General features: G+C 50.4%; 1 protein-coding gene across 2 annotated transcripts in view; it reads right to left on the bottom strand.

The window, feature by feature from the left end:
* Positions 1–13,993: 13,993 nt before the first annotated feature.
* RASSF2 (Ras association domain family member 2) overlaps positions 13,994–22,726 on the bottom strand; it is a 33,973-nt gene continuing 25,240 nt past the window's right edge. For both annotated transcript variants that reach the window (XM_038746972.1, XM_038746971.1), the window contains 3 exons: positions 16,541–16,662; positions 14,720–14,817; positions 13,994–14,246 (listed from right to left, as the gene is read on the bottom strand). In XM_038746972.1, coding sequence (XP_038602900.1) covers positions 14,177–14,246; positions 14,720–14,817; positions 16,541–16,662 — 290 coding nt within the window. In that variant the 3' untranslated portion in view covers positions 13,994–14,176. The remainder of the gene's footprint in view (positions 14,247–14,719; positions 14,818–16,540; positions 16,663–22,726) is intronic.

Genomic DNA, 22,726 nt, shown 5'->3' on the forward strand with positions numbered 1-22,726 from the left:
TGATGATTTACCAAGTGCCAGGAACTGTCTAAAGTGCTGGGGTAGATAATAGTAATAATAATAATGATGATGGCATTTATTAAGCGCTTACCATGTGCAAAGCACTGTTCTAAGCACTGGGGAGGTTACATGGTGATCAGGTTGTCCCACGAGGGGGCTCACAGTTTTAATCCCCATTAGAGATGAGGGAACTGAGGCACAGAGAAGTTAAGTGACTTGCCCAAAGTCACACAGCTGACAATTGGCGGAGCCGGGGTTTGAACCCATGACCTCAGACTCCCAAGCCCATGGGCTTTCCACCGAGCCATGCTGCAAGGGAATCAGGTAGGACATAGTCCATATCGCCCATGGGGCTCATATCTTTCATCCCCATTTAATGCATGGGGAAACTGAGGCACAGAGAAGTGACATGAAGTGACTTGTCCAAGATCACACAGCAGGCAAGTGGCAGATCCGGGATTCAAATCTAGGCTTAGTGGAAATCAATCAATCAATCAATCATTGTATTTATTGAGCGCTTACTGTGTGCAGATCACTGTACTAAGCGCTTGGGAAGTACAAGTTGGCAACATATAGAGATGGTCCCTACCCAAGAGTGGGCTTACAGTCTAGAAGAGTGGGCTCACAGTCTAAAAGAGCCTGGGTTTGGGATTCAGAGTCGTGGGTTCTAATCCTGCCTCTACCACTTATCAGCTGTGTGACTTTGGGCCAGTCACTTAACTTCTCTGTGCCTCACTTACCTCGTCTGTAAAATGGGGACTAAGACTGTGAGCCCCATGTGGGACAACCTGATTACCTTGTTTCTCCTCCAGCACTTAGAACAGTGCTTGGCATGTAGTAAACACTTAACAAATACAATAATAATAATAATAATGGTATTTGTTAAGGTATTTGTAGATGAGGGGGCATGTTTATGATGGGGTATGTAGGTGAGGGGTTTGTAGATGAGGCGGTTTGTAGATGAGGGGGGAGAGAAGCAGCGTGGCTCAGTGGAAAGAGCCCGGGCTTTGGAGTCAGAGGTCATGGGTTCAAATCCCAGCTCTGCCAATTGTCAGCTGTGTGACTTTGGACAAGTCACTTAACTTCTCAGTGCCTCAGTTACCTCATCTGTAAAACAGGGATGAAGACTGTGAGCCCCCCGTGGGACAACCTGATCACCTTGTATCCTCCCCAGTGCTTAGAACAGTGCTTTGCACATAGTAAGCACTTAATAAATGCCATTATTATTATTATTATTTAGATGAGTCTTCTAGACTGTGAGCCTTTTGTTGGGTAGGGACCGTCTCTATAGGCTGCTAATTTGTACTTCCCAAGCACTTAGTACAGTGCTCTGCACACAGTAAGTGCTTAATAAATACGATTATGAATGAATGAATGAAAGGGTTTGTAGATGAGGGGGAATGTAGATGACACCTGACAAATAGTAAGTACTTAAATACCATAATTGTTGTTATTAATTATTAATATGAGACACGTGCAGATAAGGAGGTATGTAGATGAGAGGGCACATAGATGAGGGGATATAATAATAATAGTTGTGGTATTTGTTTAGCGCTTACTATTTGCCAGGCACTGTACTAAGTGCCAGGATGGACACATACTAATCAAGTTGGGCACAGTCCCTGTCCCAGGTGGGGCTCACAGTCTCAATCCCCATTTTCCAGATGAGGGAACTGAGGCAGAGAGAAGTGAAGTGACTTGCCTAAGGTCACACAGCAGACAAGTGGCAGAGCCGGGATTAGAACCCATGACCAGGGCTCTAGCCACTCCACCGTGTTGCTTCTACATCTTCTGTGTAGATGAGGGGGTATGAAGATGAGGGGGGGGGATGCAGATGAGGGGCTTTGTAGATGAAAAGCAGCATGGCCTAATGGTTAGAGCCCGGGCCTGGGGGTCATAAGGTCATGGGTTCTAATCCCGGCTCTACCGCGTGTCTGCTGTGTGACCTGGGGCAAGTCACTCCTCTTCTCTGTGTCTCAGTTACCTGATCTGTAAAATGAGGATTGAGACTGTGAGCCCCACTTGGGACAACCCAATTTGCTTGTATCCACCCACCCCATCGCTTAGTACAGTGCCTGGCACATAGAAAGCGCTTAATAAATGCCATCCTCATTATGAGGGGGTATGAAGATGAGGGGGCATGTAGATGAGGGGTATGACGATGAGGGGGGTATGTAGATAAGGGGCCTAGGGCTGGCCTGGAATACCCTCACTCCTCACATCCACCAATCTAGCCCTCTTCCCCCCTTCAAAGCCCTCCTGAAAGCTCCCCTCCTCCAGGAGGCCTTCCCAGACTGAATCCCCCTTTTCCTCTGCTCCTCCTCCCCTCCCCATCACCCCGACTCCCTCCCTCTGCTCTACCCCCTTCACCATCATCAATCGTATTTATTGAGCACTTACTATGTGCAGAGCACTGTACCCCACAGCAGTGGTTTATGTTTGTACATATTTATTACTCTTTTATTAATGATATGTATGTGAGCCCATTGTTCAATCAGTCAATCAATCAATCAATCGTATTTATTGAGCCCTTACTGTGTGCAGAGCACTGTACTAAGTGCTTGGGAAGTACAAGTTGGCAACATAGAGACAGTCCCTACCCAACAGTGGGCTCAGTGGGAAGGGGGAGACAGAGAACAAAACCAAACATATTAACAAAATAAAATAAATAGAATAGATATGCAAAGGTAAAATAAATAAATAGAGTAATAAATCTGTACAAACATATATCCATATATACAGGTGCTGTGGGGAAGGGAAGGAGGTAAGATGGGGGGATGGAGAGGGGGACGAGGGGGAGCGGAAGGAAGGGGCTCAGTCTGGGAAGGCCTTCTGGAGGAGGTGAGCTCTCAGTAGGGCCTTGAAGGGAGGAAGGGACCATCTCTATATGTTGCCAACTTGTACTTCCCAAGCGCTTAGTCCAGTGCTCTGCACACAGTAAGCGCTCAATAAATATGATTGAATGAATGAATTTATATATCTATAATTCTATTTATCTATTTTAGTGCTATTGATGTCTATCTACTTGTTTCATTTTGTTGTCTGTCTCACACTTCTGGACTGTGAGCCCATTGTTGGGTAGGGATTATTGTCTCTATCTGTTGCTGAATTGTACTGTCCAAGTGCTTAGTCCAGTGCTCTGCACACAGTAAGCGCTCAATAAATGTGATTGAATGAATGAATGAATGAATAAGAGCTGGCAGAAGTTGAGTCCTGGTTCTCCCCATCTGTGCAGTGGCTGACGAAGCACGAAACCCGGCCTGGAGGCCATAGAAGACCAGAGAAGGCTGAAGAAGGTCGAAGAAGAAGGCTGAAAAAGAAGACTGAAGAAGGTCTTAGGAGGCCGAAGAAGAAGGCTGAAGAAGAGGGCGAAGAAGAATGCTGAAGAAATCCAAAGAAGGCCAAAGAAAAGGGCAAAGAAGAAGGCCAAAGAAAGAAAGCTGAACAAGTCCAAAGAAGACTGAAGAAGAAGGCCGAAGGAGGCCGAAGAAGAAGGCAAAGAAGGCCAAAGATGAAAGCCAAAAAAGAAGGCTGAAGAAAGCCAAAAAAGAAGGCTGAAGAAAGCCAAAAAAGAAGGCCAAAGATAGAAAGCTGAAAAAGGCCAAAGAAGAAGGTGAAGAAGGCCGAAGAAATAGGCCGAAGACTGAAGAAGGCCAAAGAAGAAGACTGAAGAAAGCTGAAGAAAGATAAAGAAGGCCGAAGAAGGAGAGTGAAGAAGGTCAAAGAAGAAGGCGAAGAAGGCTGGAGAAGGCTGAAGAAGGCTGAAAAAGAAGACTGAAGAAGGTCTTAGAAAGCTGAAGAAGAATGATGAAGAAAACCAAAGAGATCCAAAGAAAGAAAGCTGAACAAGTCCGAAAAAGGCTGAAGAAGAAGGCCGAAGAAGGAGGCTGAAGAGGAAGGCTAAGAAGGCCAAAGAAGAAGGCCGAAAAAGAGGGCCAAAGAAGAAGACTGAAGAAGGCCTAAGAAGAAGACTGAAGAAGAATGCTTCATGAGAAGCAGCGTGGCTCAGTGGAAAGAGCACGGACTTTGGAGTCAGAGGTCATGGGTTCGTATCCTGACTCTGCCACTTGTCAGCTGTGTGACTTTGGGCAAGTCACTTAACTTCTCTGGGCCTCAGTTACCTCATGTGTAAAATCGGGATGAAGACTGTGAGCCCCCTGTGGGACAACCTGATCACCTTGTATACCCCCGGCGCTTAGAACAGTGCCTTGCACATAGTAAGCGTTTAATAAATGCCATTAAAAAAAAAGAATGCTGAAGAAAGCCAAAGAAAGCCAAAGAAAGAAAGCTGAACAAGTCTGAAGAAGAAGGCTGAAGAAGGAGGCTGAAGAGGAAAGCTAAGAAGGCCAAAGAAGAAGACTGAAGAAGGCTGAAGAAAGCCAAAGAAGAAGGCCGAAGAAAGAAAGCTGAAAAAGGCCGAAGAAGGCAGTGAAGAAGGCCTAAGAAGAAGACTGAAGAAGGCTGAAGAAAGACAAAGAAGGCCGGAGAAGGAGAGTGAAGAAGGTCGAAGAAGAAGGCGAAGAAGGTTGGAGAAGGCTGAAGAAGCCCGAAGAAGGCTGAAGAAGTCTGAAGAAGGCCAAAGAAGAAGGCTGAAGAAGAAGGCCGAAGAAGAAGGCTGAAGAAGTCCGAAGAAGGCAAAAAAGAAGGCCGAAGAAGAAAGCTGAAGAAGTAAGTTCGAAGAAGGCAAAAAAGAAGGCTGAAGATGAAGGCGGAAGAAGTCCAAAGAAGGCCAAAGAAAAAGGTTGAAGAAAAAAGCGGAAGAAGAAGGTAGAAGAAGTCTGAAGAAGGCAAAAAAGAAGGCCAAAGAAGGTTGAAGAAGAAGGCCAAAGAAGGCTGAAGAAGAAGGTCGAAGAAGAAGGCTGAAGAAGTCCGAAGAAGGCAAAAAAGAAGGCTGAAGGCGAAGGTGGAAGAAGTCCAAAGAAAGCCAAAGAAAAAGGCTGAAGAAAAAAGCCGAAGAAGGTTGAAGATGTCTGAAGAAGGCAAAAAAGAAGGCCAAAGAAGAAGGCTGAAGATTTCTGAAAAAGGCCAAAGAAGAAGGCTGAAGAAGAAGGCCAAAGAAGAAGGCTGAAGAAAAAGGCAGAAGAAGGCTGAAAAAGGCCAAAGAAGGCCAAAGAAGAAGGCTGAAGAAAAGGGCCGAAGAAGGTGGCTGCAGAAGTCCAAAGAAAGCAAAAAAGAAGGCCGAAGAAGAAGGCTGAAGAAGTCCAAAGAAGGCCAAAATAGAAGGCTGAAGAAAAAGGCTGAAGAAGAAGGCTGAAGAAGTCCAAAGAAGGCCAAAAAAGAAGGCTGAAGAAAAAGGCAGAAGAAGAAGGCTGGAGAAGTCCAAAGAAGGAAAAAAAGAAGGCCAAAGAAGAAGGCTGAAGAAGTCCGAAGAAGTCAAAAAAGAAGGCTGAAGAAGAAGGCCGAAGAAGAAGGCTGAAGAAGTCCAAAGAAATCAAAAAAAGAAGGCCGAAGAAGAAGGCAGAAGAAGTCCAAAGAAGGCAAAAGAAAAAGGCTGAAGAAAAAAGCCGAAGAAGGCTGAAGAAGTCCAAAGAAGGCAAAAAAGAAGGCCGAAGAAGAAGGCCGAAGGAGGCCAAAGAAGAAGGCTGAAGAAGTCCGAAGGAGGCCAAAGATGAAGGCTGAAGAAAAAGGCCGAAAAAGGCGGCAGAAGAAGGCCTTAGAAGGCGGCCTTAGAGGGCTGATGGCTCTTCTCCCCAGGCAGAACCACGGCAGAACAGAGGGCCTGGGGGAGTCTAAACCACAAGCAGTTTTGGTTTAATAGGACGCCCCTTCCGCCCCCACCTTCGCCCCATCCCCACCCCGATAGAGACCCTAATAAGGCTAATGCCCGTAACCAGGGGCGTTGCGGGGGGCTCCAGCACAAAGTGAGACCCACGACCTCCTTCCCGCCTCCAGCTCCGAGAGCCTGGCGAATACGGGGGTCTGAAGTTTTCGTCCACCACCCTCACACGTCCGTAGACAGCGCTCAATCAGTTCATTCATTCATTCAGTCGTATTTATTGAGCGCTTACTGTGTGCAGAGCACCGGACTAGAGAAGCAGCGTGGCTCAGTGGAAAGAGCCAGGCTTTGGAGTCCCAGGTCATGGGTTCAAATCCCAGCTCCACCAACTGTCAGCTGTGTGAGTTTGGGCAAGTCACTTCACTTCTCTGGGCCTCAGTTACCTCGTCTGTTAAATGAGGATGAAGACTGTGAGCCCCCTTTGGGAGAACCTGATCACCTTGTAACCCCCCCAATGCTTAGAACAGTGCTTTGCACATAGGAAGCGCTTAATAAATGCCATCATTATTATTATTATTACTAAGCATTTGGAAAGTACAATTCAGCCACAGGTAGAGACAATCCCTACACAACAACAGGCTCACAGTCAACTGACTACGTCAAAAAGTAGGCACTCAATAAATACAACCTGACTGACAGAGCGGCGTTTTGGGGGGGACATTGAGTCCCCATCACAACCCACCGCCAATCTCTGTGGGTTCCCACCAGGATCCCACTTGATCCATTTCCCTGAGAAGCAATGTGGCTTAGTGGAAAGAGCCCAGGCTTGGGAGTCAGAGGTCATGGGTTCGAATCCCGGCTCCGCCACTTGTCAGCAGTGTGACTTTGGGCAAGTCACTTCACTTCTCTGGGCCTCAGTTATCTCATCTGGAAAACGGGGATGAAGACTGTGAGCCCCACGTGGGACAACCTCTTAACTCTGTATCTACCCCAGTGCTTAGAACAGTGCTCAGCACATAGTAAGCACTTAATAAATACCATCATTATTATTTCCCACGTCAATCGTATTAATTGAGCACTTACCATTCATTCATTCAATAGTATTTATTGAGCGCTTACTGTGTGCAGAGCACTGTACTAAGCGCTTGGGAAGTACAAGTTGGCAACATATAGAGACGGTCCCTACCCAACTTTCAGGGCACTGTACTAAGCGCTTGGGGGAGGACAATATGACAATAAACAGGCGCATTCCTGCCCCCAACGAGGTTCCGGGCTAGAGTTCCAGTTTTGTCACCCCTGCTCTCCACCCGGACAGATCCAAGGCCCGTTGTTGGGTAGGGATTATCTCTCTCTGGTGCCTAATTGTAGTAATAATAATAATAATGACATTTATTAAGCGCTTACTATGTGCAAAGCACTGTTCTAAGCACTGGAGAGGTTACAAGGAGATCAGGTTGGCCCACGGGGGGCTCACAGTCTTAATCTCCATTTTACAGATGAGGCCCAGAGAAGTTAAGCAACTTGCCCAAAGTCACACAGCTGACAATTGGAAGAGCCAGGATTCGAACCCATGACCCCTGACTCCAAGCCCGTGCTCTTTCAACTGAGCCACGCTGCTTCCCTGCACTTTCCAAGCGCTTAGTCCAGTGCTCTGCACACGGTAAGTGCTCATTAAATACAATCGAATGAATCCAAAGGGTGGCCGAACCACGAGACTCCATCTATCTAAAAAGTGCTTTATTTCAAAAAGAAACTCCGTCTCCGGGCTTCGGAAGCGAGCGAACGGGTAAACCGATGATCGGCGGCCCCGACAAAGTTCACGCGACCGATTCCAGAGAAAAGCCGCCCACAATACTCTCGCAAATGCAGACATCAGGCAGCTCCGAGGGGCGTAAAAAACACCACAGGATTCTCCGCTAAGTTGAGGAAGGGGAGGCGTTCTCATTGACCAAAGACCCTCAGCTTTCCCGGCTGGAAAATCGGGGCAGTTTCCTGGCTCGTTCTCGCTCCCGCAGATAATCACGATAACGATGATGGTATTTGTTAAGCGCTTGCTATGTGCCAAGCACTGTTCTCAGCGCCAAGATTCCCGAAGGGTCTCGCAACTCCGCTGGGGTCTCCGGTCGATCACAGACTCTTTTCCTTCCTTTTTTTTTTTTTGTTTTATGGTAATTGTTAAGCACTTACTATGTGCCACGTACTGTTCTGAGCGCTGGGCTGGTACAAAGTCATCAGGTTGGACACAGTCTGGGTCCCCCCGTCGGGCTCACAGTCTTAATCCTCATTTTCCCGATGAGGGAACTGAGACACAGAGAAGTGAAGTGACTTGTCCAAGGTCACGCAGCAGACAAGTGGTAAAGCCGGGATTAGAACCCAGGTCCTTCTGGCTCCCAGGATCGGGCTCTACCCACTAGGCCACGCCACTTCTCACCGGTGGTGATCATGTCCATCCTTCTGTCCATCTCTCCTCTCCAAGAAAACTCAGTCAATCCATCAACCAGTGGAGCGCTATGTGCTGAGCACTGTTCTAAGCACTTGGGAGAGTCCAATGCAACAGAACTAGCAGAAACATTCCCTGCCCATAGTGAATTTACAGTCTAGAGGGATCAATGGTATTTACTGAGCGCCTTCCATGTGCAGAGCACTGTACTGAAAGCTTAGGAGAGTACAACAGAACAGAGCCAGCGGACACATTCTGCTAATTCCCGGTACCATTCAGGGAAAGCTTCTAGAGCGTGTCAAACCATTCGGTGTCTTGTACAAAGGAGGAGCTCAAGAAACTAAAAAATATGCTACTCGTTAGACGCTTACTATGTGCCAAGCACTGTTCTAAATGCTGGGGTAGATACAAGCTAATCAGGTTATCCCACGTGGGGCTCACAGTCTCAATCCCCGTTTTACAGATGGGGTCACTGAGGCCCAGAACAGTCAAGTGACTTGCCCGAGGTCACACAGCCGACACGTGCGGAGCCGGGATTAGAACCCATGACCTTCTGACTCCCAAGGCCGGGCTCTAGCCCCTAAGCCATGCTGCTTCTAGAGACACCACCGGCTCGATGGGTAGTAGACGTCTACTCTGTCACCAGTGGCCTTCAAACCATAGTTTGGCTGCCAAGAGACACTGGAGTCTTTCCCAGATTTAATTCCGCTTCGCCCACAGCAAAATCTCTCTCCGCTTCCGGAGGTGAAGCATTTCTTCCGCACTGGTTCCTGTCTGGGTGCCAGGAGGACCTGGGTTCTAATCCCGACTCCGCACACGTCGGCTCTGGGACCGACCCATCCCAGTCCCCAGCTCGCCATGCCCCCGTGGGCAAAGTCAGATTCGCCCTAGCAATTTCCGATTCCCAGGAGGGGACACAGATCAACAAAGGAGAGAACCCCATTATTTTCTTTCTTTTTTATGGAATTCATTCAGTGCTTACTATGCGCCAGGCACTGTGCTAAGCACTGGGGTAGAACCAGCCAATCAGCTGGGACACAGTCCCCGTCCCACCTAATAATAACTGTGGTATTTGTTAAGCTCCTACTATGAGTCGGGCACTGTACTAAGCGTCGGGGTAGATACAAAGTAATCAGGTTGGTTACAATCTTAATCCCCATTTTCCAGTTGAGACAACCAAGGCCCAGAGAAGCGAAGCAACCTGACCGAGGTCACACAGCGGACAAGTGGCAGAGCCGGGATTAGAACCCACGTCCTTCTGATTCCCAAGCCCGGGCTGTACCCACTAGGCCGTATCCACTTTTATCCACTGGTTTCTCTTGGATCCACCTCGGCGCTTAGTACAGTGGCCGGCACGTAGTTACACCACAATTATTAATTATTGTGCTTCTCAGATTTCTCCGCTGTGGTAGAAAAGTTGATTCCTAACTGCTGCGAAGAAAAAACAGGCCTCTCTTTTGTTCTCTTGTTTTTCATTCTCCCCCAGAAATCCAGCAACCGACCGCATATACCCCAAAGGAATCGGCTTAGGATTTCAGAGCGGCCAGACTCGTTTGATTTCGGAGGGAACGGCCCGAGGAACGAGATCGACACCGGGTTCGGCAAAACAGCGTGTCCTGCCAAATTCCCGGAAGAAAAGCGGCATTCCGACTTCCCGCTGGGAAGATCTGAGGCTCGGCGGTCGAGCCGAGCTGACCGGGATGGGAGAGAATGGAGTTCTTTGTGCTGAATCCATCTTTGCTTGTGCTTTTCGGGGAGGGAGCCCGTTCGCGAACTTCCTCGGGAATATTTCTTTTTGGGGGCGTAATCCATCAACCAAAGGGACTCCCAGTGTTTCTGTATTCCCGTCGCGGAACTAGTGCAAGTTAGGAAGCAGGAAGAAGTATAAAACGGGAGAGGGTGGCAGATGGTACTCCCCTAAATGGGAATTCTTCCCGGAAGAAGGGGGGATGCTGGGCGGTCAGAGGCAGATTCAGGTGAAAAGTGAAAATTCAGCTGGGTTAGAAGTTGGGGAACGACGAGTCGGGATGCCTGCTTTGTCTCTTCAAGCACCAAGCACCTTTCTCGGGTCGGGAGGCCAGGAGGCCGGGAGGCCAGGAGGAGGGAGGCCGGGAAGCCTCGGGGCGGGGCGGGGGGGTGGAAGGTGGGGAGGCCGGGAGACCAGGAGGAGAAAGTCCGGGAAGCCTCTGGGGTGGGTGGAAGGCCTGGAAGCCTGGAGGTTGGAAGACCAGGAGGAGGGAAGCCAGGAAGCCTCGGAGGGTGGGCGGAAGGTGAGGAGGCCGAGAGGCCAGGTGGAGGGAGGCTGGGAAGCCTCAGGGAGAGAGGAAGGCTGGGAGGCTAGGAGGCCAGGAGGAAGCCTCGGGGGTGAGAGGAAGGCCTGGAAGCCTGCAGGCTGGGAGGCCAGGAGAAGGGAAGCCAGGAAGCCTCTGAGGGTGGGTGGAAGGTGAGGAGGCCGGGAGGCCAGGAGGAGCGAGGCTGGGAAGCCTCAGGGAGGGAGGAAGGCTGGGAGGCCAGGAGGAAGCCTCGGGGGTGAGTGGACGGCCTGGAAGCCTGCAGGCTGGGAGGCCAGGAGAAGGGAAGCCAGGAAGCCTCTGAGGGTGGGTGGAAGGTGAGGAGGCCGGGAGGCCAGGAGGAGGGAGGCTGGGAAGCCTCAGGGAGGGAGGAAGGCTGGGAGGCCAGGGGGCCAGGAGGAGGGAGGCTGGGAAGCTTCAGGAGTGGGTGGAAGGCCTGGAAGCCTGGAGGCTGGGAGGCCAGGAGAAGGGAAGCCGGGAAGCCTCGGAGGGTGGGCGGAAGGTGAGGAGGCCGGGAGGCCAGGAGGAGGGAGGCTGGGAAGCCTCAGGGAGGGAGGAAAGCCGGGAGGCCAGGAGGCCAGGAGGCCAGGAGGAGGGAGGCTGGTAAGCTTCAGGGGTGGGCAGAAGGCCTGGAAGCCTGGAGGCTGGGAGGCCAGGAGGAGGGAAGCTGGGAAGCCTCGGAGGGTGGGCGGAAGGTGAGGAGGCTGGGAGGCCAGGAGGAGGGAGGCTGGGAAGCCTCAGGGAGGGAGGAAGGCCGGGAGGCCAGGAAGCCAGGAGGAGGGAGGCTGGGAAGCTTCAGGGGTGGGCGGAAAGTCTGGAAGCCTGGAGGCTGGGAGACCAGGAGGAGGGAAGCTGGGAAGCCTCGGAGGGTGGGCGGAAGGTGAGGAGGCCGGGATGCCAGGAGGAGGGAGGCTGGGAAGCCTCAGGGAGGGAGGAAGCCTGGGAGGCCAGGAGAACAAGAGGAGGGAGGCCGGGAAGTCTCGGAGGGTGGGCGGAAAGTGAGGAGGCCGGGAGGCCAGGAGAAGGGAGGCTAGGAGGCCTCAGGGAGGGAGGATGGCCAGGAGGCCAGGAGGCCAGGAGGGTGGCCGGGAAGCCTCAGGGGTGGGCGGAAGGCCTGGAGGCCGGGAGGCCGGAGGCCTAGACCAGGAAGAAAGGAGCTGAGGCGGGTTCTGGGAGCCAATCATCATCATAATAATAATAATGATGGTATTTGTTAAGCACTTACTATGTGCAAAGCACTGTTCTAAGCGCTGGGGAGGTTACAAGGTGATCAGGTTGTCCCATGTGGGGGCTCACAGTTTTAATCCCCATTTTCCAGATGAGGTCACTGAGGCCCAGAGAAGTGAAGTGACTTGCCCAAAGTCCCACAGCTGACAACTGGCAGAGTCGGGATTTGAACCCACGACCTCTGACTCCAAAGCCCGGGCTCTTTCCACTGAGCCAGGCCCCGGGCTTGGCCGGCCGCCTGGGTTCCAACTGGCCAAACGGGGAGCGGGAGGCGGGCAGGTGGGCTGTGGGCAGGGGGCACCGGCCCTTCTCCTCCACAGGGAAACAACGCCATTTTCCACTTGGGGCCTGGGAAGGGAAAACTCCCAGGCTGAGGCCTGGCTCCGGGACACGACACCAAACCACACCACACCACACCACGCAACACACACCACCGGGATGGGACGGCTCGAAGATGGAAGAGCCTTAGATCCTTTCAGCTGGGGTGATACACATACATACACACACACACACACACACACACACACACACACACACACACACACACACACACACACACGCCTTCACTCACATACACAGACCCTAACCCCCCACACCCACCCTTTCATTCACACATAGACCCACACACATACATACACACTTTCACTCACATACCCAGACCCTACCACCCCGCCACACCTTAATTCACACACAGACCCACACAGACTCACACACATACATATACACCCACACACACCCTCACTCACAGAGACCTTCACACGCACACAGACCCACACACACAGAGCCTCACTCACACACTCAGACAGACCCTCTCCCACACACAGACACACCCTCCCACAGACCTTCTCCCACACACTCACACATACCCTCTCACTCTCTCTCTCTCACACACACACACACAGAGCCTCACTCACACACTCCGACAGACCCTCTCCCACACCCAGACACACCCACCCACAGACCTTCTCCCACACACTCACAGACCCTCTTTCTCTCTCTCTCTCTGTCTCACACACACACACACACACACACACAGTTTCACACACACAGGCCCCCACACACACAAAGATCCTCACTCACACACACAGACACACACATCCACAGACCTTCTCCCACACACTCACAGACCCTCTCATCACACACTCAGACAAACCCTCTCCCACACGCAGACACACGCTCCCACAGACCTTCTCCCTCACACTCCCACAGACCCTCTCATTCTCACAGACCCAGACCCACACAGATGCACACACACGCACAGACCTTCACACACCCCCACAGACCCACCCACATAGGCCCTCACTCCCATAGACACATACTCCTACAGACCTTCTCCCACACACTCACACAGACCCTCTCTCTCTCCCACACACACACACACACACACACACACACACACACACACACACACAGAGCCTCACTCACACAGACAGACCCTCTCCCACACCCAGGCACACACACCCACAGACCTTCTCCCACACACTCACACAGACCCTCTCTCTCTCTCTCTCTCTCTCTCACACACACACACACACACACACACACACACAGTTTCACACCCACAGACCTACACACACAAAAAAATTCTCACTCCCACACACAGACACACACCCCCACAGACCTTCTCTCACACACTCACAGACCCTCTCACTCTCACACACACACACAGACCACCCCCCACACACAGGGCCTCACTCACACACTCAGACAGACCCTCTCCCACACACAGGCACACCCTCCCACAGACCTTCTCCCACACACTCACAGACCCTCTCACTCTCTCTCTCTCTCTCTCTCTCTCTCTCTCTCTCTCATACACACACACACACACACAGTTTCACACCCACAGACCCCCCCACACATGCAAAGATCCTCACTCACACACACAGACACACACACCCACAGACCTTCTCCCACACACTCACAGACCCTCTCGCTCTCTCTCTCACACACACACACACACACACACACACACACACTCACAGAGCCTCACTCCCACACTCAGACAGACCCTCTCCCACATGCAGACACACACTTCCACAGACCTCCTCCCACACTCCCACACACCCAGACGCTCTCACACACACACACCTTCACACCCCCCCACAGACCCACCCACATAGGCCCTCACTCCCACAGACACACACTCCCACGGACCTTCTCCCACCCCCCTCCCACAGACCCGCTCACTTTCACACAGACACACACCCCCCCCCACCCACTCCCACAGACCCTCTGGCCCCGTGCCCCTCACACGGACCCTCTCACCCAACCAGACCCTCCCACTCCCCCGCCCCCAGACACACAAACACACCCAAACCAGAGCGGCCCTCTCAGCATCCCCTCACGGAGCAGGAGACGGCGGATAAGGAGGCCTCAGGGTGAGGTGGACAGTTGGCCTCCCCTCCAGTGCTCCCATCAAGTCAATCGGGGCCCCGGCTGGGCTCAGGGCGGGCCTGGGTTCGACGGCGGGGGCATCAGGGGAGGCCGGGGCAGGGTGGCTCAGATGGCGGGCGGGCTCTCGGCTATCTCCTCCAGCCTCCTCTCGATCCTCAACCGGAGGCCAGTGTACCTGTGGGCCCGAGGAGCCGGGGGTTTGTCGGGCATCCTCCCATGAGATGCTCGCCTTTCCCGGCTCCGATGCCCAGAGGGCCGACTGTTAGACTGTGAGCCCACTGTTGGGTAGGGACCGTCTCTATATGTTGCCATCTTGTACTTCCCAAGTGCTTAGTACAGTGCTCTGCACACAGTGAGTGCTCAATAAATACGATTGATTGATTGTTTGATTGATTGAGGGTCACCCCAGGCCCGGGCGGCGGGCTCACCATCCCCCGGGCACCACCAGCCTCATTGGGATACGTCCCTTGGCAGGGCAGACGAGCTGCCATGCGCGTCCTCAGGCCCCTCGGGACGGGCATCGCGCCCTCCCGGCTGGGCAGGGAGCACTAGGCCCAGAGAGGGCACGCGTCCGGCCTGAGGTCGCCCAGCGGGCCCGGCCCAATCCGCGACCTTTAGCCCCCCGGGGTCTTGCCCCCCAAGACTCACTTGCGCTTCAGTTTGGTCACTTCGCGGTCCTCCTCCTCTTTCAGCTTCTGAATGAAGCTCTTGAGAACCGGCATCTCGAATTTTATGTACTGAGCGACCTGCGGGGTCGATGGGGAGGACGGGGAAAAGGAAACAAGTTGGACTGGAAACTAGACGGCTAGCTCCTTGTGCCTGTAAGCGTTTAACGGAACAGTGCTTGGCACCTAGTAAGCGCCTAACAAATACCGTCATCATCAAATACCACAATTATTATCATTATTCCCGTTGTTGGGTAGGGACCGTCTCTATCTGTTGCCGAATTGTACTTTCCAAGCGCTTAGTACAGTGCTCTGCACACAGGAAGAAGCATGGCTCCGTGGAAAAGAGCCCGGGCTTTGGAGTCAGAGATAGGGGTTCAAATCCCAGCTCCACCAATTGTCAGATGTGTGACTTTGGGCAAGTCACTTGACTTCTCTGGGCCTCAGTTCCCTCATCTGTAAAATGGGGATGAAGACTGTGAGCCCCCCATGGGGCAACCTGATCACCTTGTAACCTCCCCAGCACTTAGAACAGTGCTTTGTACATAGTAAGCGCTTAATAAATGCCATTATTATTATTATCATTATTATTATTATTAGGAAGTGCTCTATAAATACGGTTGAATGAATGAATACTGAGCGTTCAGTACAGTGCTCTGCATACAACAGACTGTCAGCTCATTAAGGGTAGGGATTGTGTCTATTTACTCTATTGTTCTCTCCCAAGTGCTTAGTACAGCGCTCTGCACTCAGTAGGCTGTAAGGTCCTTGAGGGCAGGGATTGTGTCTATTTACTCTATTGGACTCTCCCAAGCGCTTAGTACAGCGCTCTGCACTCAGTAGACTGTAAGGTCCTCGAGGGCAGGGATTGTGTCTATTTACTGTACTCTCCCAAGCACTTAGTACAGCGCTCTGCATTCCGTAGACTGTAAGGTCCTCGAGGGCAGGGATTGTGTATATTTACTTTATTGTACTCTCCCAAGTGCTTAGTACAGCACTCTGCACTCAGTAGACTGTAAGGTCCTCGAGGGCAGGGATTGTGTCTATTTACTTTATTGTACTCTCCCAAGCGCTTAGTACAGCGCTCTGCACTCTGTAGACTGTAAGGTCCTCGAGGGCAGGGATTGTGTCTATTTACTTTATTGTACTCTTCCAAGCGCTTAGTACAGCACTCTGCACTCAGTAGACTGTAAGGTCCTCGAGGGCAGGGATTGTGTCTATTTACTCTATTGTACTCTCCCAAGTGCTTAGTACAGCGCTCTGCACTCAGTAGACTGTAAGGTCCTTGAGGGCAGGGATTGTGTCTATTTACTTTATTGTACTCTCCCAAGCACTTAGTACAGCGCACTGCACTCAATAGACTGTAAGGTCCTCGAGGGCAGGGATTGTGTCTACTCTCTGGACTCTCAGGGGTTCAGTACAGTGCTCTGCACACTATGTAGACTGTTAGCTCCTTGACGGTGGGGATGGTGTCTATTTACAGAGCACCGTACAATCAATCAATCAATCAATCATATTTATTGAGCGCTTACTGTGTGCAGAGCACTGTACTAAGCGCTTGGGAAGTACAAGTTGGCAACATATAGAGACGGTCCCTACCCAACAGTGGGCTCACAGTCTAAAAGGGGGAGACGTACAAGGTTCCTGGGAGAGTACGGGAGGCAGCGTGGCCTTGCCGACAGGGCCCGGCCTGGGAATCAGGACTTGGGTTCTAATCCTGGCTCCGCCACGTGTCTGCTGGGTGACCCCGTGTGACGTCCTCCTCTCCCACCCCCCGGCCCGGCCCTGTCCGGCCGACGCTCACATCGTAGGTGACTTCGTCCACCTGGTCTCTGTCCATGAGGAAGAGGCGGGAGACACGCTCACATGGGCCCTGCAGGATCCGCGCCATGAGCGGATAATCCGTCCCGCGCAGCTTCTGCTTCTCTGCAAGACATAACGCCTCCGTCACACACACACACAGACGGGCAGGCCGGGGGCAGGCCGGGGGACACAGAGGCAGAGGGGGACACAGAGACTGAAAGAGGTGGGAGAGAGAAAAGGGAGAAGAGAGAGAACGACACGGAGGGAGACAGAGATGAGGCAGAGACTGAGAGATAGAGAGACAGAAAGGCAGAGACAGAGGGGGACGGGGGAGACACAGAGACAGAAAGAGAGGGAATGACACGGAGGGAGATGGAGAGAGACAGAGAGACACAGAGAGATGTGACAGGGAAAAAGAGAGGCAGAGACAGGGACACACAGTCAGAAAGACACAGAGACAGAAAGAGATGGGGCAGAGACTGAGAGATAGAGAGACAGACAGGTGGAGACAGAGACAGAGGGAGACACAGACTGAAAGGGATGGGACTGAGAAAGAGAAACAAAGAGAGAATGACACAGAGGGAGACAGAGAGAGAGACACAGAGAGAGATGGGACAGAGAAAAAGAGAGGCAGAGACAGACACCCAGACAGAAAGAGATGAGGAAGAGACTGAGAGATAGAGAGACAGAAAGGCAGAGACAGAGGGGACAGAGGGAGACACAGAGACAGAAAGGGGGGGACTGAGAAAGAGGCAGAGAGGGACTGACATGGAGGGAGATGAAGAGAGAGAGACAGAGAGAGATGGGACAGAGAAAAAGAGAGAGAGACACACAGTCAGAAAGACACAGAGACAGAAAGAGATCGGGCAGAGACTGAGAGATAGAAAGAGGTGGAGACGGAGAGGGGACAGAGACAGAGGGAGACACAGAGACAGAACGAGAGGGGACTGAGAAATAGAGGCAGAGAGAGAATGATATGGAGGGAGACAGGGAGAGAGACACACAGTCAGAAAGACACAGAGACAGAAAGAGATGGGGCAGAAACTGAGAGATAGACAGACAAGTGGAGACAGAGACAGAGGGAGACACAGAGACAGAAAGAGATGGGACTGAGAAAGAGAGAGGCAGAGACAGAGATACACAGTCAGAAAGACACAGAAACAGAAAGAGATCCGGCAGAGACTGAGAGATAGAGAGACAGAAAGGCGGAGACAGAGAGGGGACAGAGACAGAGGGAGACACAGAGACAGAAAGAGATGGGACTGAGAAAGAGAGGCAGAGAGAATGACCTGAAGACAGAGAGAGACACACACAGAGAGACAGAGAGAGATGGGACAGAGAAAAAGAGAGGCAGAGACAGAGATACACAGTCAGAAAGACACAGAAACAGAAAGAGATCTGGCAGAGACTGAGAGATAGAGAGACAGAAGGCAGAGACAGAGGGGACAGAGGGAGACACGGCGACAGAAAGAGGGGGACTGAGAAAGAGGCAGAGAGGGATTGACATGGAGGGAGATGGAAAGAGAGAGACAGAGAGAGATGGGACAGAGAAAAAGAGAGACAGAGACACACAGTCAGAAAGACACAGAGACAGAAAGAGATTGGGCAGAGACTGAGAGATAGAAAGATAGGTGGAGACAGAGAGGGGACAGAGACAGAGGGAGACACAGAGACAGAAGGAGAGGGGACTGAGAAATAGAGGCAGAGAGAGAATGATATGGAGGGAGACAGGGAGAGAGACACACAGTCAGAAAGACACAGAGACAGAGAGAGATGGGGCAGAAACTGAGAGATAGAGAGACAGATAGGTGGAGACAGAGACAGAGGAAGACACAGAGTCAGAAACAAATGGGGCTGAGAAAGAGGCAAAGAGAGAATGAAACGGAGGGAGACAGAGAGACACAGAGACGGAGAGAGATGGGACAGAGAAAAAGAGAGGCAGAGACAGACACACAGACAGAAAGACACACAGACAGAAAGAGATGGGGCAGAGACTGAGAGATAGAGAGACAGAAAGGTGGAGTCAGAGAGGGGACAGAGACAGAGCGAGACACAGAGACGGAGAGAGGCGACTGAGAAAGAGAGGCAGAGAGAGAATGACATGGAGGGAGACAGAGAGAGACACAAAGACAGAGAGAGATGGGACAGAGAAAAAGAGAGGCAGAGACAGAGACACAGTCAGAAAGACAGGAAGACACAGAGACAGAAAGAGATGGGGCAGAGACTGAGAGACAGACAAGTGGAGACAGAGAGGAAACAGAGACAGAGAGAGGGGGGGGCAGAGAGGCAGAGTCAGAAAGACAGGAGACACAGAGACAGATGGGACAGAGAAAGAGAGGCAGAGAGAGAATGACACAGAGGGAGGCAGAGAGAGACACAGCGAGAGTGATGGAACAGAGAAAAAGAGAGGCAGAGACAGAGACACACAGAAAGACAGAAAGACACAGAGGCAGAAAGGGACGGGTCAGAGACTGAGAGACACAGAGAGAGACAAAGAGGGAGGGGACAGAGAGAGACAAAGAGAGAGGGGACAGAGACAAAGAGAGGCAGACATAGAAAGACACAGAGACAGAAAGAGATGGGACGGAGTCCGAGAGACACAAAGAGAGTCAGAGAGGGCGGGGACAGCGAGAGAGACACAGAGAGAGAGAGACAAAGAGAGAGGACAGAGACAAAGAGAGACAAAGGCAGAAAGACACAGAGAGAGACAGATTTGAGACAGAGACAGAGAGGGAGGGGACAGAGAGAAGAGACAGAGAGAGATGGGACAGAGACTGAGGGACACAGAGATGGGACAGAGAGAGACACAGAGAAATGGGACAGAGACAGAGAGAAATAGAGAGAGACAGAGAGAGATGGGACAAAAAGAGAGAGGGGACAGAGACAGAGAGAGAGGGACAGAGAGAGGGGGACAGAGACAAAGAGACAGAGGGGGACACAGAGAGAGACATAGAGTGAAAGAGATGGAGAGACAGAGAGAGGCAGACAGAGAGGCAGAGACAAAGAGACAGAGATGGAGAGAGGCAGAGAGAGACACAGCCAGGGGAAGAGATAAAGAGAGAGAGATGGTTCAGTTCCCACATCCACCCCCTCCCTCAGCATCCAGCCAGGCACCGGGGCTGCTGTCTGAGCGCCTCCCGGGATCTGGACCCGGTACTAAGCGCTCCTGGAGACTGAGCTCGTTATTAACAGGGACTGCGTCTGCCTCATTGTTCTACCGCCCACTCCTAAGCACTTAGGCCAGTGCTCTGCACAAGGGAAGCGCTCATTCAATACGCTTGACTGATTGAGAAGCAGCATGGCTAAGTGGAAGGAGCCAGGCTTGGGAGTCCGGAGGTCATGAGTTCTAATCCCGGCTCCGCCACTTCTCGGCTGTGTGACTTTGGGCATGTCACTTCTCTTCTCTGTGCCTCAGTGACCTCAGCTGTAAAATGGGAATTAAGACCGTGAGCCCCACGTGGGACAACCTGATCACCCCAGCTCTTAGAACAGTGCTTTGTGCATAGTAAGCGCTTAACAAATACCATTATTATTATTATTATTATTATTATGGAGCGACTGACTCCTCCCAAGGCCACCTTCTGGACGTCATTCATTTATTCAATCGTATTTATTGAGCGCTTACTGTGTGCGGAGCACTGTACTAAGCGCTTGGGAAGTACAAGTTGACAACTTATAGAGACTGTCCCTACCCAACAACGGGCTCACAGTCACACTCACTTTGACTCTCCTGCCTCCATCCAATGGGCCGGGCTGGTTCCTTGGCCTGGAATTCCCTCCCTTCCCCCTCCCTGCTCTCTCTCCTCTACCACCAGTTTACTCACTCCCTGGGCCTCCACCTCATCAATCGTATTTATTGAGCGCTTACTGTGTGCAGAGCACTGTACTAAGCGCTTGGGAAGTACAAGTTGGCAACATATAGAGACAGTCCCTACCCAACAGTGGGCTCACAGTCCACCTCATCTTTGTCGCCGCCGACCCCTGGCCCACGTCCTGCCTCTGGCCTGGAACGCCCTCCCTCCCCTAATAATAATAATAATGGCATTTATTAAGCGCTTACTATGTGCAGACCAGACAACCACTCTCTCCCTCTTCAAAGCCTTATTGAAGGCCCGCCTCCTCCAAGAGGCCTTCCCTGACTAAGCCCCCCTTTCCTCATCTCCCCTTCCCTTCGGCGTCACCCTGACTCTCTCCCTTCCTTCATCCCCCTGTCCCAGCCCCACACCGCTTATGTCCACATCCCTCATTTATTTATTTCTATTCATGTCGGTCTCCCCCTCTAGACTGTCAGCTCATTGAAGGCAGGGAATGTGCCTGTTTATTGTTATATTGTCCTCTCCCAAGCGCTTAGTACAGTGCTCTCCACACAGTAAGCACTTAAATATGATTGAATGAATGAATGAACTCAAAGCATTATTAAGGTCAAATCTGGGCCTCAGTTCCCACATCTGGAAAGTGGGGATTGAGACTGTGTCCAACCCCATTTGCTTGTATCCACCCCTGGAACATAGTAAGCGCTTAAAAAATTCCATCATCATCATTATTATTATCTCCTCCAAGAGGTCTTCCCTCTTTTCCCCAGCTCCCTCTCCCTTCTGCATCACCTATGCACCTGGATCTTGGAACTTCTGAGCACTTGATATTTTACCCCAACCCCACAGCACTGATGTCCTCATCCATAATTCATTTATTTCCATTAATGTCTGTCTCCCCAGCTCTAGACAATAAGCTTGCTGTGGGGGTGAGGGGGGGAACATACCTACCAACTCTGAGCACTTAGAACAGTGCCCAGCTCTTAAAATGGTGCTTGGCACATAGTAAGTGTTTAACAAATACTATTATTATTATTATATATTTTCCTCTCCCAAGCACTTCGTAAAATGGTGCTTGGCACATAGTAAGTGTTTAACAAATACTATTATTATTATTACTATATATTTTCCTCTCCCAAGCACTTCATAAAATGGTGCTTAGCACATAGTAAGTGTTTAAAAAATACTATTATTATTATTATATATTTTCCTCTCCCAAGCACTTCATAAAATGGTGCTTAGCACATAGTAAGTGTTTAACAAATACTATTATTATTATTATTATTATATATTTTCCTCTCCCAAGCACTTCATAAAATGGTGCTTGGCACATAGTAAGTGTTTAACAAATACTATTATTATTATTATTATTATTATATTTTCCTCTCCCAAGCACTTCGTAAAGTGGTGCTTGGCACATAGTAAGTGTTTAACAAATACTCTTATTATTATTATTATTATTATTATTATTATTATTATTAGATATTTTCCTCTCCCAAGCACTTCATAAAATGGTGCTTGGTACATAATAAGTGTTTAACAAATACTATTATTATTATTATTATTATATATTTTCCTCTCCCAAGCACTTTGTAAAATGGTGCTTGGCACATAGTAAGTGTTTAACAAATACTATTATTATTATTATTACTGTATATTTTCCTCTCCCAAGCACTTCATAAAATGGTGCTTGGCACATAGTAAGTGTTTAACAAATACTATTATTATTATTATTATTATATATTTTCCTCTCCCAAGCACTTTGTAAAATGGTGCTCGGCACATAGTAAGTGTTTAACAAATACTATTATTATTATTATATATTGTCCTCCCCCAAGCACCTAGTAAAATGGTGCTTGGCACATAGTAAGTGTTTAACAAATACTATTATTATTATTATTATTATTATATATTTTCCTCTCCCAAGCACTTCATAAAATGGTGCTTGGCACATAGTAAGTGTTTAACAAATACTATTATTATTATTTTATATTTTCCTCTCCCAAGCACTTCATAAAATGGTGCTTGGCACATAGTAAGTGTTTAACAAATACTATTATTATTATTATATATTGTCCTCCCCCAAGCACCTAGTAAAATGGTGCTTGGCACATAGTAAGTGTTTAACAAATACTATTATTATTATTATTATATATTGTCATCCATTCAATCGTATTTAGTGAGCGCTTACTGTGTGCAGAGCACTGTACTAAGCGCTTGGGAAGTACAAGTTGGCAACATATAGAGACAGTCCCTACCCAACAGTGGGCTCACAGTCTAGAAGTCCTCTCCCAAGCACTTAGTACAGTTCTCTGTACACAGTAAACGCTCAATAAATATCGTTGATGGATTGTGCGCTTGATGCGGTGTTTTGC

Source organism: Tachyglossus aculeatus, chromosome 5, assembly GCF_015852505.1.
Source record: "Tachyglossus aculeatus isolate mTacAcu1 chromosome 5, mTacAcu1.pri, whole genome shotgun sequence".
NCBI lineage: Eukaryota > Metazoa > Chordata > Mammalia > Monotremata > Tachyglossidae > Tachyglossus > Tachyglossus aculeatus.